General features: G+C 43.0%; 1 protein-coding gene across 3 annotated transcripts in view; it reads left to right on the top strand.

The window, feature by feature from the left end:
* greb1 (growth regulating estrogen receptor binding 1) overlaps positions 1-16,728 on the top strand; it is a 52,490-nt gene that overhangs the window by 28,059 nt on the left and 7,703 nt on the right. For all 3 annotated transcript variants that reach the window (XM_015603512.3, XM_015603511.3, XM_007240769.4), the window contains exons 15-27: positions 1,117-1,297; positions 1,383-1,572; positions 1,699-1,835; positions 2,840-3,182; positions 3,415-3,530; positions 5,741-5,946; positions 6,264-6,721; positions 7,284-7,386; positions 7,487-7,642; positions 7,834-7,970; positions 14,035-14,196; positions 14,404-14,608; positions 15,217-15,379. In XM_015603512.3, the coding sequence (XP_015458998.3) occupies positions 1,117-1,297; positions 1,383-1,572; positions 1,699-1,835; positions 2,840-3,182; positions 3,415-3,530; positions 5,741-5,946; positions 6,264-6,721; positions 7,284-7,386; positions 7,487-7,642; positions 7,834-7,970; positions 14,035-14,196; positions 14,404-14,608; positions 15,217-15,379 (2,557 nt within the window). The remainder of the gene's footprint in view (positions 1-1,116; positions 1,298-1,382; positions 1,573-1,698; positions 1,836-2,839; positions 3,183-3,414; positions 3,531-5,740; positions 5,947-6,263; positions 6,722-7,283; positions 7,387-7,486; positions 7,643-7,833; positions 7,971-14,034; positions 14,197-14,403; positions 14,609-15,216; positions 15,380-16,728) is intronic.

Raw genomic sequence — 16,728 nt, 5'->3', positions numbered from 1 at the left:
AGCTTTCTTCATTATTACAGATAGGCCCATTAATATTCGTTCAGAAAGTCCTCCTCATTTTAGGGGGTCAAAAGTAATTGGACAAATTATCTCAAAAAGTGATTTAATGGGCTCCACCAGCTATTTTCACATTAATCTATCATCAGCTCCTATCAGCACCTCAACATCATTAATCTGAAAAAAATAAGAAATCTATCATAAAGAGATGTTAGCAGTGGTCAACTCAACAGCAGTTGTGGATGATCACAGACATCATGACTTGGAATGGTGAATGGGCAAGAAAAAACATCCACCCAAACAGTATCTCAGTCTACTATGAAGAGAAGACTTTATTTGAAACATCTAAAGAAGACAACCCGGTTCAGAAACAGCATTCTTTGGACAGATAAAACTAAGATTAACCTGCACCAGATTGATTGAAATAAGAAAAGTATGGAGAAGGATTGGAACAGCTTGAAACAATGGTCATCACATCCTCTATAAAACATGGTGGTGACATGGGCGTACATGGTTTCCAAAGGCACTGGGTCGCATGTTTTTTGAAGATGTGACAGAAGACTAATAAAGTCTGAAGTGAACAGGATTAAACTTTACAGATGATTTTAAGGTAAAGAAGTGGAATATTCTGCAGTGGTCAAGTCAATCACCAGATCTAAATACAATCAAGCAGCATTTCACTCACTTAAGACAAAACTAAAGATATAAAGAACCACAAACCAGCGACAAGGCCTGGTAAAGCATCACAAAGGAAACTCAGTGTTTGGTGATGCCAGTGGGTTCCAGACTTCAGGCAGTCATTGCCTGTATAGGATCCTCAACACAGTATTAAAAAATAACATTTTATAGTAAAGTTCATTTGATAAATTACTTTTGAGCCCCTGAAATGAGGAGGCTTTGTATAAAAATGGTTGTAATTCCTAAACACTTTATAGGATATTTTTGTTCAATCCCTTGAATTAAACCCGGATGTCTGCACTTCAGTAACATCTCATTTGTTCCATGGTGGCATTCAGAGCCCAAAACATAAGGACTGTGTCACTCTCCAAATATTAAGGGCCTAACTGTAGATCACCAGTGACAGTAGGTCATCATAGAAGTTGTGATATGTATTTGTAGGGGTCCTGCAGGAGTTAGGCCTGGAACAGGAATGCCTGTCCCCAAAGGACGCTGAGCAGTATGTGGTCAAACTGGATCAGACCGTGGTAGCAAAGATTAACGAACTGATCCAGAAATCCAAGATGAACCCATACACACTCTTCATTGTGGTGCACGACCATGCTCACTGGGACATCAGCAGGTAACAGTGCTCCCTGCTTCAGGATTTTTCCAGCTTTACAGGTGCCTACTGTTATTAAAACTGAGCCTCTGTTGGGATTTTTCAGTGGACACTACAGTAGAGTGGGCGGCAAACCCAGCGAAGGTCTTGTGGACAGCCTGCTGAACTGCAAACAGATTCAAGAGGCTGCCAACATCCTGACTCTTCACGTGACCTCCTTCCCCTTTGCTCTGCAGACCCAAAACACACGCATCAGCCCATACAATGAGATCCACTGGCCATCTGCATTCAATAACGTAAAGATTCAAAACAGGCTTAATCATTATAATACAATAGAGACACCTTGATTTAACACTTTCTACATTCCTTAGATCCCCATTAAATGCATTAAACCAGTATGTATTGTGTATGTTTGCATGAAGGATGTGGATCTGTACCACGAGAAGACTAAGTACTATGGTGTGTCGGAGCTTCTGGAGTCCACACGCTCGGGGAGCGGCCTGCCATTACTGCGCTTCGACAGTTCATTTGAAAGCATGGTGGCAGTTCTGGAAGAGAGGTATTTTATGTGGAATCAGTGACATTAATCTGCAGTGGACGTATTTCTCTCAACTGATATTGCTGTCCTTGAGACGAATAGAGGTGCTTAAGCCCAGATTTAAACACAAATATTATGTAAAACAGTTAAAGTCAATAGGCACGAAGACGAATCAAAGCATCAGGTTAAAACCTTCTGCTGAAGTTATACTGCATAATACATAATATATAGAAGTCATGTAGCACTTTAGTCCAGCATCCATCATCACTGAAATTGAAGTTTGTTGGGCAATCAATATTCTTATCTTAATGTATTGTTTGGCATCAATTAAAATGTTAATGTCAAAAAGAAATTGAGAGGTGTGAGGAACAACAAAGCAGTATGGGTAATTAACTAACAGCACAAATAAGTTAACTGTAAGTATTAATTGAAAATAAATCTATCTTAATCTACCTTAAAGCCACATTTTTGTCCTAAAAGCAGCATAAATATAAGTAATTTATCATTGTAATTGAGCATTGCATCCCTTAGTAGATTTGTAGTGTCTCATTATGTTGAAGCAGTAGGTTTACGCTGTACAAACATTGGGAAATCTCCCTTCTTTCTCTCCAGTATTGTACAATTCAGTCTAGGATCTATTGTATGATGTGAGGAGGCACAATGCAACAGATGGCAATAGCTACTTTTGTCTCAGTTGGTTCACAACCTTTAAATTTGAATTTTTGTTACAAAAGAGAAATTTCTTCATCATTTATAGTCATCTTGGACACATTTCTACTGTATGATGACCATGCATCATACAATTCTGACACAATGTAAAGGCACACATTGCCTTCAATTAATTAATAATGTGTAATGTTGTTGCTGTTTTTTCCATGTTTGCCGTTTTTCAGTTTTTGACATAATGTGAAAATGTCTGTTGTTTCTTTATACTGCGTCACAATTTCATGATAGAGGGATCAATAGAGATGCTCTAGAAGGTCTTTACTCTTTACACTTTAAACTAAGGGATATTTTTTTGTTAGATTCCCAAAGCTGCACAGCGTAGTAATCCGCACCCAGGTGCTGCTCCAGCACTACTCTGTGGCTCTGATGGCGACGGCTGGAGGTCAGGCTCAGCTGCAGAAGCACACCTCCATAGAGACCCTGGAGATGGTGCAGTGCCTGCTGAGTTCCACCCACCGCTGCCCCAGCCATCACGGGCACATGCTGCTGCTCCGAATACCCTTCCCATCCCTGGCAGCACTGGCACACCAGCGGCTCTGCCGCATTCGGGACCGCCTGGGGCTCCACGACCGCTTCGAAGTTATACTGGGTGACCCCACGTCTGGGATCATAGTGGGCAAGCACTTCCTCGATCAGCTGAGGGTATTTATTCATTGTATACTTTTTGTTTGTAAGAATGTATGGGTTATCAGCTACATTTAAAGCGTACAGTTTAATCAATTTCTGTTATTTTTTGTGTGTAATTATTCTATACTGGTGTGAAAAAGATATCGCTTAGGCTATAAAACCAATATTAATTCAGTTTTATTAACAGTACAGTGGATCACATGCTGTATTATGATGCTCACTGTCTGTTAATTGTATACATGCGTAGCTGTGGCTGAAGATCCAAGACCCAGAATGGACTCCTCACACATACCTGGAGCTGGAAGCTTTGCCGTGCATCCTTATTTTTACTGGCATGGATCCAATGGGGGAGTCCCTGCCCAGGTATGTCCAGTCAACACTGCTTCTGTTTTAGAGGCAGAGCCTGACCATTACTTGGGTAACTCTAGTGTTGCATAGGTAAACCACTTACATAAATCAAGCTAAGTTAACATAGTTTCAAAGTTCTGTATTCATTAAAATAAACAAGAAATATGAAAAACCTCAGGATACCAACACAATGCTGAGTGTTATTTTGTGATAAGTTATGTACTCTTCAACCCGATCCAGTATAAATCTCACCCTGGGTAAGTGGTTACTAAAAAGTGCTGTATGTTATTTTGGACCTGTAGTACAGTCATGAGCCAGCATTCTCTACATATTTATATTACTTGCTACAGATAGACTGCCTGTCACACAGACGGGAACACCAAACATTAAAATCAACGATAAAAAATACATTTTAAATAACTCAAAATATTTGTATAGAGTGCTTTGTAAAAGTATTTGACCCCTTACAGATTTCTTTTGTTTTTGTCTTTTTTGTCATACATTTTTTTAGATTATCAAACACACTTTAATATCAAAGATAACCTGAGTAAATACAAAAAGCAGTGTTTAAAGGATTTCATTTATTATGGAAAAAAAGCAATCCAAACTAGCCTGACTCTATGAGAATTTGATTAAATATATTACCTGTTATTAACTATATTTTTTAGACAGCTGAGTTCAATTTCATTAGCCACAACCAGGCATTATTACAGGCAGATCAGACAAAATTCAAGAACAGAAAACATTGACTGAAATCATTGACGTCTTTCAGTCAGTCTCCAGCAGACCACAGAAAGAGCTATTATTCACAAATAGAGAAAACCTGAAACACTGTTAAACCTTCCCAGCAGTGGTTGGCCTACCGAAATTACTACAAAAGAGCATGGACAACTCATCCAGGAGGTCCCAAAAGACCACAAAACAACATTTAAAAACTTACTTGCTTCAGTGAAGATCCTGGTCAATAATAAGAAATGTGAAAATGGTATGGCATGGCAGAGTTCCAAGGCAAAAACCACTGCTGCCCAAAAAGCACACAAAGGACCGTCTCACCAAAAAAAACTCTTGATGATCCCAGGACTTTGGCAAAATATTCTGTGGACTGACAAGACAAAAGTTTTTGATTTCAGAAAAAGAATACTGAAAGTTGAACATGGTGGTTCTGGTTCTGGTGGCTTTAGGACCTGGACAGCTTGCTTGAATAAATAGCAATTCTGCTCTCTAAATTCTATAAAGTCCCTCCATCAGTTTGTGACCCTAAGCTTAGGTGTACTTAGGCTCTGCAAAATAACAATAAGCCAAAGAACACAAGCATGTCTCAAAAAAAAGTGGAGTGGCCAAGTCAAAGTCTGATTGCTGTGGCAGGATCATAAACGGAATTTTCGTGTTCGAAAATGTGGCCAAATTAACACAATTCAAAGTAGAGTGGGCCAGAATACATATACAAAGATTTGAAAGACTCATTACTAGTTATCGCAAACGGTTGATTGCAGTTGTTGGGGGCAAGAGGTGCTCAACCCATTTATTATGATTAGGGGCAAATACTTTTTCACATAGGGCCAGGTTAATTTGGATAGAATTGTTCCCTTAATAAATGAAATAAACATTTAATCTGTATGAGGGTACATACTTTTTTACAGCACTGTATTTGTCAGTAATGTTACATGTAAATATTTGAGACAACAAATGTGTATACACCTGTTTAATTTTTCTGTTGGTTTTGGCACTCATCAGCTGTAACCACCTGTGATACCTTAGCAACTGCCAAGTATCACCCTAGCAACCACCACGTAACATCATGACTCTAAGTTAATACCATAGCAATCACCTTGCCACGCTGTAGCACCCATCTGGGATCCGCTTAGCAACACCATGGCAACCACATGGGATGCCATAGCAATGGCAACATTGGAGGATTTAACTTAGAGTCATGATGTTACGTGGTGGTTGCTAGGGTGATACTTGGCAGTTGCTAAGCACCTCAGGTATGAAGCACATAACCCCCTTGAACTTCTTTGAACTTATATTTATTACTTTTTTTACTTTATCATCTGCATTTTCTGTAGAACTGTGCTTCATGATGCTTTATGTTAAACCTTAGCCATCTTGTAATTCTTTTCTTATAAAAGCACCATTTATGTAATGAGATCTTCAATTTTACAGCTAAATCTAAAAGATGTTGAAATATATGACATTTACTATTTGACATGTTGTGTATGTGGCAGGTCTCTGAAGTACTGTGACCAGCGAGTGGTGAGCTGCTGCGCTCTGCGGAGGACGGCTATGGAGCAGGAGCTGGGGCTGGCAGCCTACTTGGTATTAGCAGAGCCGCAGAGCCAGCGAGGGGCCCGAACCTCCAGCGACCTCTCCGAGAGTGACCCCGACAAACTTAGCAGCACCGACAACGAGGAGGAGGAGCTGGTCGTGGACGGTTAGTCAAACCATGGGTCTATGATGCATGGAACAGCTACCTGTTAAACGGGGAAATAAATATTATTCCTTCCACAGTTCCCAGGGAAGCAAAAATAGACAGATACATCTTTTACCTTTTTACAGATCAGTAGTGCATTACAATAAAACAATTATTTTTAAATAAAATTGCTATATAATGATTTAGGATGTCTGTCTCTCTGTCCGTCTGCCTATTTATTCATTTATTTATTGGCAGTTTTGCAGTATTTCTCTGACAAACATTTCTCAGTGGCATTTTGTTTTTGTTTTTTTCTGTTTCCCCCTGGTGGCCTGCAGTGAACAGTACACTCCCTGGCCCAGATCATTCCCAGGCTGAATTCTCCCCACGCAAACCCGACAAGCAGCCTGCCCTGAGCAAGTGCACTCCTCAGAGACGGTCCACCTCCCCCGGCTCCTCATCCACTCAGGCCTCCCCCCTGCGCCAGAGCTGCTCCTGGAGCCGTAACCTCAACCGCCCCCCTGTGGTGCTCCTCCCCAAAGCCCTGTATAACCTCATCACCACCATGGACGCCAGCGGCTTACCAAAGCCCACATCCTTCCTTCCGCATGCCTCTGTGGAGTGGGCCAGCTCCTTCAGACCTCTCCTCAGCAAGATGATGACCTGCACTGAGCAGTCTCTCTATTACAGGCAGTGGACAGTGCCTAGACAGCACCACATGGACAGCAGTAACCGGGCCGAGGGCCGCACCGACAACTTTCACCCACGCAGACTGCTCCTCAGCGGGCCACCACAGGTCAGGGTTGCAGCTTCGTTACAGCAAGCATCATTGTTTGTATACACTGTGGTGCTGGGCGATTTTCACTCTTAAATTGGTGAATTCGATTTACAGTTTTAATGCGAAAATACAAATATAATATACATTTTATATTTTTATTCTAAAATATCCATAAACGCTTTTGTTTATTCGTCTCACCTTGTTTTCAATCGTTGATTCACTCAAAGAGTCGACTCAACCCAAATGGCCTGAACAGCAAGCGGAACACATGATTATTTCACAAAATATCTGCTGATTTTATGTGTGTTTATATGTGTATTGTGATTTGTTTTACATAAAAACCTAGTTTTGAACTATTTCTTTGTCATCTGGAGTTTGATTTTTAATAGGCGGTAAAATCAATAAAAAAATGTTTCTAGGCCAGATTCCCCCAGCACTAAAACACCAATTTATCAGTATGTAAAAACATATGAAACATTTGCATAATAACATATAGAACAGATAATTACTTAATATTTAGTAGATATTTCATCTGTATAAACAGTAGGAGGATATACTGATGTGTTGTATATATCTCCAGGTCGGAAAGACGGGAGCGTACCTGCAGTTTCTGGGCATCCTGTCCCGCATGCTGATCAGACTCATGGAGGTGGATATTTATGATGAAGAGGATATAAACTGCAGTAAGTATATAACATAAAATCATACTGTCCCGTACATGATCACTGAATCTAATTCATTGAGATTCATGTGATTTATCGTCTGTTTTTTTATTTTTTTTAGATTGTCAGTCAGATTTGGTGCAGTATCACCAGGCCATTGCATCGTGGCCCAATGCTGATACCATGAGAGGAATGCCATTTGATTTTATCATTCACGATCCTAAATATGAGGATATCAGTGTCATCTATTCCACTGACTTCACTCCAAACGCAGAGAGTAAGCCCAGCAGCAAAAACAAGACAGAACTACATCTACATCTGTACTACAACTACAAGTGTCTTGGATCACAAAATATAAAATGTTGAAAATAAATATGATTATAGTATGATTATTTTTTAAGTGCATATACTGTATAAGGTTTTAAATAATATGAATTCACATTTTTTCTTTCATGTGTGTTTTTGAAGAAAACCCCCGGCGTCAGGAGGAGGTATATCTCCGCCAGCGGACAGCGCGGATAAAACTCTCCAAATATGCAGCGTACAACACATACCATCACTGTGAGCAGTGCCATCAGTACATGGGTTTCAACCCTCGATATCAGGTAATAATATGTGAAGGCTAGAAGATCATTCTAAATGAATTTAAACCAAGCTGACAAATATTTTTGCTGTGATAACATTTTTTTAAATGTAACCAATTTGCTGTCCAGTAGCATTACTTTCTTTTGTCTTTAAGGTCTTGTATTGTCAGGGATCTAGAAATTGGACCCAAAAGCAGAGAGAAATCGGGAGAGTGCTGATTTATTAGGTCAAACAAAGAATACAACACAAACTTCCTCTTCTCAGGACAAAAACCTTTTCCCAAAAATACCAAACTAAAAATCCACTGGTTGGAGCAAAAATCTCTACAAAAATATCCCTTTAAGCAGGTCAAAAAATATCTAACAAAACAACCCACAAAAACAGTCCATCAATTGTCCAAACAAAAACAGATTCCCAAAATCCCACTTAATCAATTGTCCAACAAAATCCCACAAAAACAGTCCATCAATTGTCCAAACAAAAAACAGGTTCACAAAAATCCCACTTAAATCCTTTCAGAGAGAAAAAAACACAACAGAACAGCACGAAGGATAAAGTCAGGAATAACTCACAAAACGTTGACAGGGCACGGCACGACAATCCGAGGCAGATTACCCAAAATCCAGGGTTTAAATAAGGCAGGAGGGGGGGAAAGAACCAATGAGAGGCAAGGAAACAACAAGGTCAAACAGTCACAGGTGGATGGCATCACAGACAATCAAGGTTCAGAGTTCAGATCAAAAAGGCAGGTCAATACCCACAAATGTCCACCAGATGGAGACAAAGGGGCCCGCAGATAGAACCCTTACAGTACCCCGCCATCAACGAACGCCTCCCGGCGTAACAGTGGATTGGGCAAGATGCCGACGGTGAAAGTCCCTGATGAGAGAGGGATCGAGGATCTGGCGCGCAGGGACCCAGCTCCTCTCCTCCGGGCCGTAACCCTCCCAGTCAACAAGATACTGCCAGCCACGGCCCCGTCGACGGGCCTGCAGCAGCCGACGCACTGTATAGGCATCAAAGCCATCAATGAGTCGGGGGGGAGGAGGGGGTACAGGGGCAGGGTGCATGGGACTACAAATGAATGGCTTGATGCGGGAGACGTGGAAGGTGGGGTGGATGCGGCGAAGGTTGAGGGGCAACTTCAGCCTAACAGCAGACCGGTTGATAAGTTTACAAATCGGGAAGGGGCCGATGAAGCGGGGTGCCAGCTTGCGGGAGTCCACCTTAAGTGGAAGGTCCTGGGTGGACAACCAAACACGCTGGCCCACCCGGTAACGAGGGGCCATGGTGCGATGCCTGTCCGCCTGTTTCTTGATCCTGGCCGAGGCACGTCGGAGAGCAGAGCGTGCTTGGCGCCATGTCCGACGGCAGCGACGAACGAAGGCTTGGGCAGAGGGAACCCCAACCTCCACTTCTTGGTCGGGGAACAGGGGCGGTTGGTAACCCAGGCAGCATTCAAAGGGTGACAGGCCAGACGAAGAGGAGGTGAGCGAGTTGATAGAGTACTCGGCCCAGGGCAACTGCTGACTCCAGGTGGAGGGGTTCTGGGAGGCCAGGCAGCGTAGAACCGTCTCCAGAAGCTGGTTTGCCCTCTCCGTCTGGCCATTAGACTGCGGGTGAAAACCAGAAGAGAGAGACTGAAGCACCAAGCATCTTACAAAAGGCTTGCCAGAACCTAGATGTAAACTGTCCGAGACCACCTCTACGGGGAGCCCATGCAGTCTAAAAACATGATTTATCAGCAAATTAGCGGTCTCTCTAGCAGATGGTAGTTTGGGCAAAGGGATAAAATGAACAGATTTAGAAAACCGGTCAACCACAGTTAAAATGGTAGTGTTGCCGTTAGATTCGGGCAGGCCGGTAATGAAATCAAGGGCAATGTGGGACCAGGGTCTCTTGGGTATAGATAAAGGCTGTAATAGACCTGATGGAGGTTGAGTAGGCCTCTTGTTCTGGGCGCAGACTGGACAGGCAGAGACGAATCGGCGGACCTCTCTCCCCATGGACGGCCACCAGAACCGTCTCTTGATAAAGGACTGGGTTCGTCTGGTTCCAGGGTGGCAGGACAGGCGGGAGGAGTGACCCCATTGCAGCACCTGTGGACGGACAGAAACTGGGACAAACAAACAATTAGACGGACACTGACTGGGGGTGGATTCAGAGTCTTGAGCATTCTGTACCAGTGACTCAATGTCCATAATGGCGGCGCCGACAAGGCAGCGTTCAGGGAGAATAGTGGTGGGGGAAGGGGTACTGTCCGAACTGCTGAATGAACGGGAAAGGGCATCAGGTTTTCCATTCTTCGACCCAGGGCGATAGGAGAGGGTAAAATTAAATCTGGAGAAGAAGAGGGACCAGCGGGCTTGACGGGGATTCAGGCGTTTGGCAGAGCGCAGATATTCCAGATTTTTATGGTCAGTCCAGACCAGGAATGGCAATGTGCTCCCCTCCAACCAATGCCTCCACTCCTCCAAGGCCAATTTCACCGCCAGGAGCTCTCGGTCACCGATGTCATAGTTGCGTTCACTGGGGGAGAGCCGGTGGGAGTAAAAGGCACATGGATGTACCTTCTGATCCTTAGTAGAGCGCTGGGAGAGGACAGCCCCCACACCCACATCTGAGGCATCTACCTCCACAATGAATTGTTGGTCAGGGTCAGGCTGTACGAGGATGGGGGCAGAGGTGAAACAAGATTTCAAGGCTTGGAAGACCTTATTGGCAGATGGGGACCAGTGGAAGGCCACAGCGGAAGATGTGAGAGAAGTCAGGGGGGCTGCCAGGGTGCTATAGTTCCTGATAAACCGGCGGTAAAAATTAGCAAAACCAAGGAACCGCTGTAGCTCCTTGCGTGTAGATGGTTCGGGCCACTCCACCACAGCCCGCACTTTGCTAGGATCCATTTGTAGGGTTCCCGTGGAGACCACAAAGCCCAGGAAGGAGATGGTGTCTTGATGGAACTCACTTTTTTCTGCCTTCACATAGAGCCGATTCTCCAGGAGGCGTTGAAGGACTGTTCGGACATGAGCAATATGCTCTGGTAAGGACTTCGAAAAAATGAGGATGTCATCCAAATAAACAAAAACAAACTTATTAAGCATGTCCCTGAGGACATCGTTAACAAGAGCCTGAAAGACGGCAGGAGCATTGGTCAGTCCAAATGGGAGGACAAGATATTCATAATGGCCAGAGGGGGTATTGAAAGCGGTCTTCCACTCGTCTCCCTCCTTAATCCGGACCAAGTGGTAGGCATTACGGAGATCCAATTTGCTGAACACCGTGGCACCTTGAAGCATTTCAAAGGCAGAGGACATAAGAGGAAGGGGATAGCGGTTTCGGACAGTTATTTCATTTAGTCCTCGATAGTCAATGCAGGGCCGAAGTGAGCCATCCTTCTTGCCCACGAAGAAGAAACCGGCACCTGCTCGTGAGGAAGAGGGGCGAATGATACCCGCAGCTAGGGACTCTGATATATATTTATTCATAGCCACAGTCTCAGGCTGAGAGAGCGAATATAGACCACCTCTGGGGGGGAATGTGCCAGGTAGAAGCTCTATGGCACAGTCATAGGGTCGGTGCGGGGGTAGGGATATGGCTCGGGACTTGCTAAACACCGCCTTCAGATCCAGGTATTCTAGGGGAATTTCAGACAGGTCAGGGAACTCTTCATGGGGTTCCGGGCTAGGGGACTCTGAAAGCATAGCAGAGCGCAGGCATTGGGAATGGCAGGACTGATTCCAACCAACAATTTTGTTTTTAGACCAGTCAATGAGAGGGTTGTGCTTGGCTAGCCAGGGGGTGCCCAGGACGAGGGGGGCTTGAGGGGAATCAACAAGGCATAGGGTAATCGACTCACGGTGGTTGCCAGACAGAGTGAGACTGACTGGAGAGGTGATGTGAGTGACCTCTCCCAGAGATGCTCCATTCAGAGCCCTTGCCAGTAAGGGTGTTTGAAGGGGGGATGTGGGTATGGCCAACTTGGAGGCTAGAGAGGCATCAATGAAGCTCTCGTCAGCTCCTGAGTCAATAAGCACCTGAAAGGTTTGACGTTGCTGGCCCCATTCTAAAACTGCAGGGAACAGGTTGCAAGGAATGGAAGAGGGTGGGTTAACAGGAGTCACGCTCACCAGTACTCCTCGCTTTACTGGCGAGCGTTGGCTTTTAGCGGGCAGGTGGCAGCCAGATGTCCCAACTGACCACAATAGAGGCAGGAACCGGACTGAATTCTTCTTTGCCTCTCTGTAGGTGACAGCCGGGTACGATCTACCTGCATGGGCTCGACATTGCTTGGTGTGAGAGGTGGGGGTGGGGTCAGGCCTAGTGTAGACCGATGTGTGGATACGGTGCAGCCTGGTACACTCTGAAGCCTGGTGAAGAACCCCCCTCCTTGGCGTTGTCGCAGGCGATTATCAATACGAATGGCACGGTCCACAAGGTCGTCTAAAGTCTTAGGGGGGTCTTGGGCTATTAGTTGGTCTTTTACTGCCTCTGATAGACCATGGAGGAAGGTGTCGTGCTGGGCCTCGGAGTTCCAGCCACTCGAGGTGGCCAGGGTGCGGAACTGGATAGCAAAATCAGAAACTGACCTGTTGCCTTGGCGGATGACCAACATCTCTCTGGCAGCCTCTCTCCCATACTTCGACCTGTCAAAGACCTTCTTCATTTCCTCCACAAAATCTTTGTAGATCATGCAGAATGGCTGCTTTGTCTCCCAGACTGATGTTCCCCACTCTTTGGCTTTCCCCGAAAGTTGCGTTATGATATACGCCACCTTGGCTGGATCAGACGGAAAGGTCATAGGCTGGAGTTGAAAGACTAAGTCACACTGGGTGAGGAAAGAGCGGCAGGTGCCAGGTTCACCTGAGTACCGTTCTGGACGGGGCAAACGGGGTTCGGGAGTATGGAGGGTTGACAGTGTCATAGGGGTCGGTTCGGCTTGGGTGGCAGGTGTAGCTTCAGCCGTGGCAGCTGTCCGGGAGAGGTGGAGGTGCTGGATCTGGGCCGCCAGGTCAGCTAGTCTTGTTGTCATGTTCTCCATAGTTTTGGACATTGAGTCTAGTTGGTTGTGGTGCCTCCCAAGAACAGCTCCTTGTTGTTCCAAGGCAGAGCGAAGGAAGTCGGGGAACGTTTGGTCTTGGGATGGTTGGTCTGCTGGGTCCATGTTGCTCGGATTGTACTGTCAGGGATCTAGAAATTGGACCCAAAAGCAGAGAGAAATCGGGAGAGTGCTGATTTATTAGGTCAAACAAAGAATACAACACAAACTTCCTCTTCTCAGGACAAAAACATTTTCCCAAAAATACCAAACTAAAAATCCACTGGTTGGAGCAAAAATCTCTACAAAAATATCCCTTTAAGCAGGTCAAAAAATATCTAACAAAACAACCCACAAAAACAGTCCATCAATTGTCCAAACAAAAACAGATTCCCAAAATCCCACTTAATCAATTGTCCAACAAAATCCCACAAAAACAGTCCATCAATTGTCCAAACAAAAAACAGGTTCACAAAAATCCCACTTAAATCCTTTCAGAGAGAAAAAAACACAACAGAACAGCACGAAGGATAAAGTCAGGAATAACTCACAAAACGTTGACAGGGCACGGCACGACAATCCGAGGCAGATTACCCAAAATCCAGGGTTTAAATAAGGCAGGAGGGGGGGAAAGAACCAATGAGAGGCAAGGAAACAACAAGGTCAAACAGTCACAGGTGGATGGCATCACAGACAATCAAGGTTCAGAGTTCAGATCAAAAAGGCAGGTCAATACCCACAAATGTCCACCAGATGGAGACAAAGGAGCCCGCAGATAGAACCCTTACATGTATAATGTTACAATGATTGTATAATTATAGCATTTGATTTACTTTAATTTTGGATACATTGATTAAATTATATGTTTGTTCACAGCAGCTGTATTTTCTAATCACACAATACTTAACCTCTTCAGCCCATTACATCCAAACATTAGCTGATCAGTGATATTCTGATCAGCTTTACCACAATACATTACCACATTTTGTGTGTGTTTGTGTGTGTGTGTGTGTGTGTGTGTGTGTGTGTGTGTTTGTGTGTGTGTTTAGCTGTATGAATCCACCCTGCATGCTTTCACTTTCTCTCACCTGCTGTTGGGGGAGGAGATCCAGCTATACTTCATCATCCCCAAATCAAAAGAGCATCACTTCTCCTTCAGCCAATCAGGAGGCCAGCTGGAGAGCATGAGACTCCCACTCACCTCTGACTGGGTATGGACTATTGATGTTTTTTGCTAGTTTTTAACTAGTGATCAGATAATGTTAAAAGATGGTTAAAAAGGAGACGCACTATGCATAAACATATATATTAGTACATAAAGTACTTTAGAAAGTTACTGTCAAATATTTTTTACAGTATTAGCCCTGTAAAACATGAATTATATATTTTAAAATGTAGTTTAACTTTCTGGCCTCTAGAATCCTGACTGCATCAAGAGCCCCATATTTACACCCACGACAGGACGCCACGAGCACGGGCTGTTCAACCTGTACCACGCCATGGACGGAGCCTCCCATCTTCACATCCTGGTCATCAAAGAATATGAGATGGCTGTGTATAAGAAGTATTGGCCTAATCACATCATGCTAGTTCTGCCCACCATCTTTAATGGAGCTGGAATAGGTAACACATTTTTTTTAATAAAATGTTTTTTAATAAAAATGCACTGTAAAGTCAGGATAAGCTAATGAAACTTAATTATAAGTTAAGCATTAGATTACTATCAGTTAATTATGCAATATTTTTTTTCAGTTTTTGTTTTTTATTTTATAGATTTTGTGCAGTTAATAATAAATACATTTATTGAGATGTCAATTATTCATCATGAGATTGTGCCAAAGCTTGCTAAAGTGGATTATTCAGTAACTGCAGGGATTTCTGAGCACTGACCAGGGCTATTCTTCAGTTCTAAAAGTGTTAAATTTGTCAGATAAAGGGTTAATGGGTAAAAAAAAAAGGGTCAGGCCATGTCAGTAAAATGCAAATTAAACCACATACATTTAATAAAAAAAGAGAGCCTTTTTATATACACTTTTTTTTTTTTTTTTTTTTCCAAAAAAACTGGAACGAGGGCTCATGGTTTAAGGGGTCTAACATCTGATGTACAAAATAGTAATGATGAGGTTTATTAGATATTAGTCTTCTTACCAGTTCTTCAGTATTTTTTCACTTTTGAAACTGAAATGTTTTACCCCTCTCTCTCTCTTTCTTTCTCTCTTTCACCCACATAGGTGCAGCACATTTCCTCATTAAAGAGTTGTCCTACCACAATCTGGAGCTGGAGCGTAATCGGAGGGTGGAGCATGGCAGTCGTCCACAGGACGTTTGGCCCTTTATCATCCTGGCAGATGACTCCTGTGTTATGTGGAACAGTGTAGACGTTGACACCAAAAGGTACTTCTCACAGGCATTTACCTCCTACACTATGTGTACATTTCCATATTATTCTTTATCATTATATCGTAGGTAAATTAGGGAAACAACTAAAGTGTGCAGTGCAGAGTGGCATTAGGACCAGAATTGAGAAACACTAGAAAATATGGGCAATGGAGCAAAATGAGCAGCCAAGGGAGCTAGTGTTGCAGTAAAGGAGGTAATGTAGTCAAAACCACTAACGCTGTGAAGGCTAACACCGGGACACGTACAATCTGAGTAAAGGCCAAGACTGAATAGTTGAGTCTAACCTCCTTTAGGCCCTAAAGATCTAAAGATATTTTTACCTTTAACTTCTATTACTTTTGTGCTTCACTGTGCTTCATTGTAAGTCGCTTTGGACAAAAGCGTCTGCCAAATGTAATGTAATGTAAAATGTAAAAAGTCAAGACCTAGAAAAAAAGTTGCTGAGACACTGAGACAAGCTGATAAACTACAAATCTGATTGTACATCCATTATCATACAAATATGCATGATTCAGTACCACACTAAAATTTGGACACACCTTAAATTCAGTGCTTTAAATGTTCTGCTTTGTAGATTAATACTAAAGTCATCCAACCTATGAAGAAATATATATGGGATTATTTAATAACGAAAAAAGTATTAAATAAGAATATGTTTTGAATTTTAGATTCTTCAAAGTAGCAGCTCTTGAGTAGATGATAGCTTTGCATCTTGTCTTTTTCTCAGTCAGCTTTATGAGGGAATTACTTGGAATATGAGAGCATCAGTTGTCCCCAAATAAGAGCACTTAATTGCAACATTTTTAAATCACAACATGATTGCTTATGTGTTCCTTCATAGTCTGAAGGACCTCAGTATTTATTTACAATGTACAAAAAAAATAAAAACATTGATTGTAAAGGACATTTTTGACTGGTACTCTACATATTAATAAATTTTCAAGTCGACCTCACTCTGAGACCTAGACAACACTGAATCAACGCTGAGACAATACTGGGCTGAGACTGGTCTCCACTACAGTTATGTGCCTCAGCTGGAAATGCTAAGGGAAGAGAAGCATTGTTACTCTACATATCCCAACCACACTTCCTGCCAGTAACCCCCTGGTTGTGATTCCACGTCTCTACGCTTTAAATCACTGCTGCATATTAAAACTGACAGAATACTCCAAATAGAGCTTATACATTCTGTACTGACACATTATTATTAAAAAGAAATATTAAATGGACATATGGTAAAGAACTTGCCTTTAAAGGAGCTGAACTGTTGAGCACTGAGCATAAAAATTCTGATCTGTGTCATGTGTGAATGTACTACAGAATATGAACGGTTGATAGATTTT

Source organism: Astyanax mexicanus, chromosome 14 (genome assembly GCF_023375975.1).
Source record: "Astyanax mexicanus isolate ESR-SI-001 chromosome 14, AstMex3_surface, whole genome shotgun sequence".
In the NCBI taxonomy this organism is placed as follows: domain Eukaryota; kingdom Metazoa; phylum Chordata; class Actinopteri; order Characiformes; family Acestrorhamphidae; genus Astyanax; species Astyanax mexicanus.
Note: the sequence above shows the minus strand (reverse complement) of the source record. Positions and strands in the feature narration are given on the sequence as shown.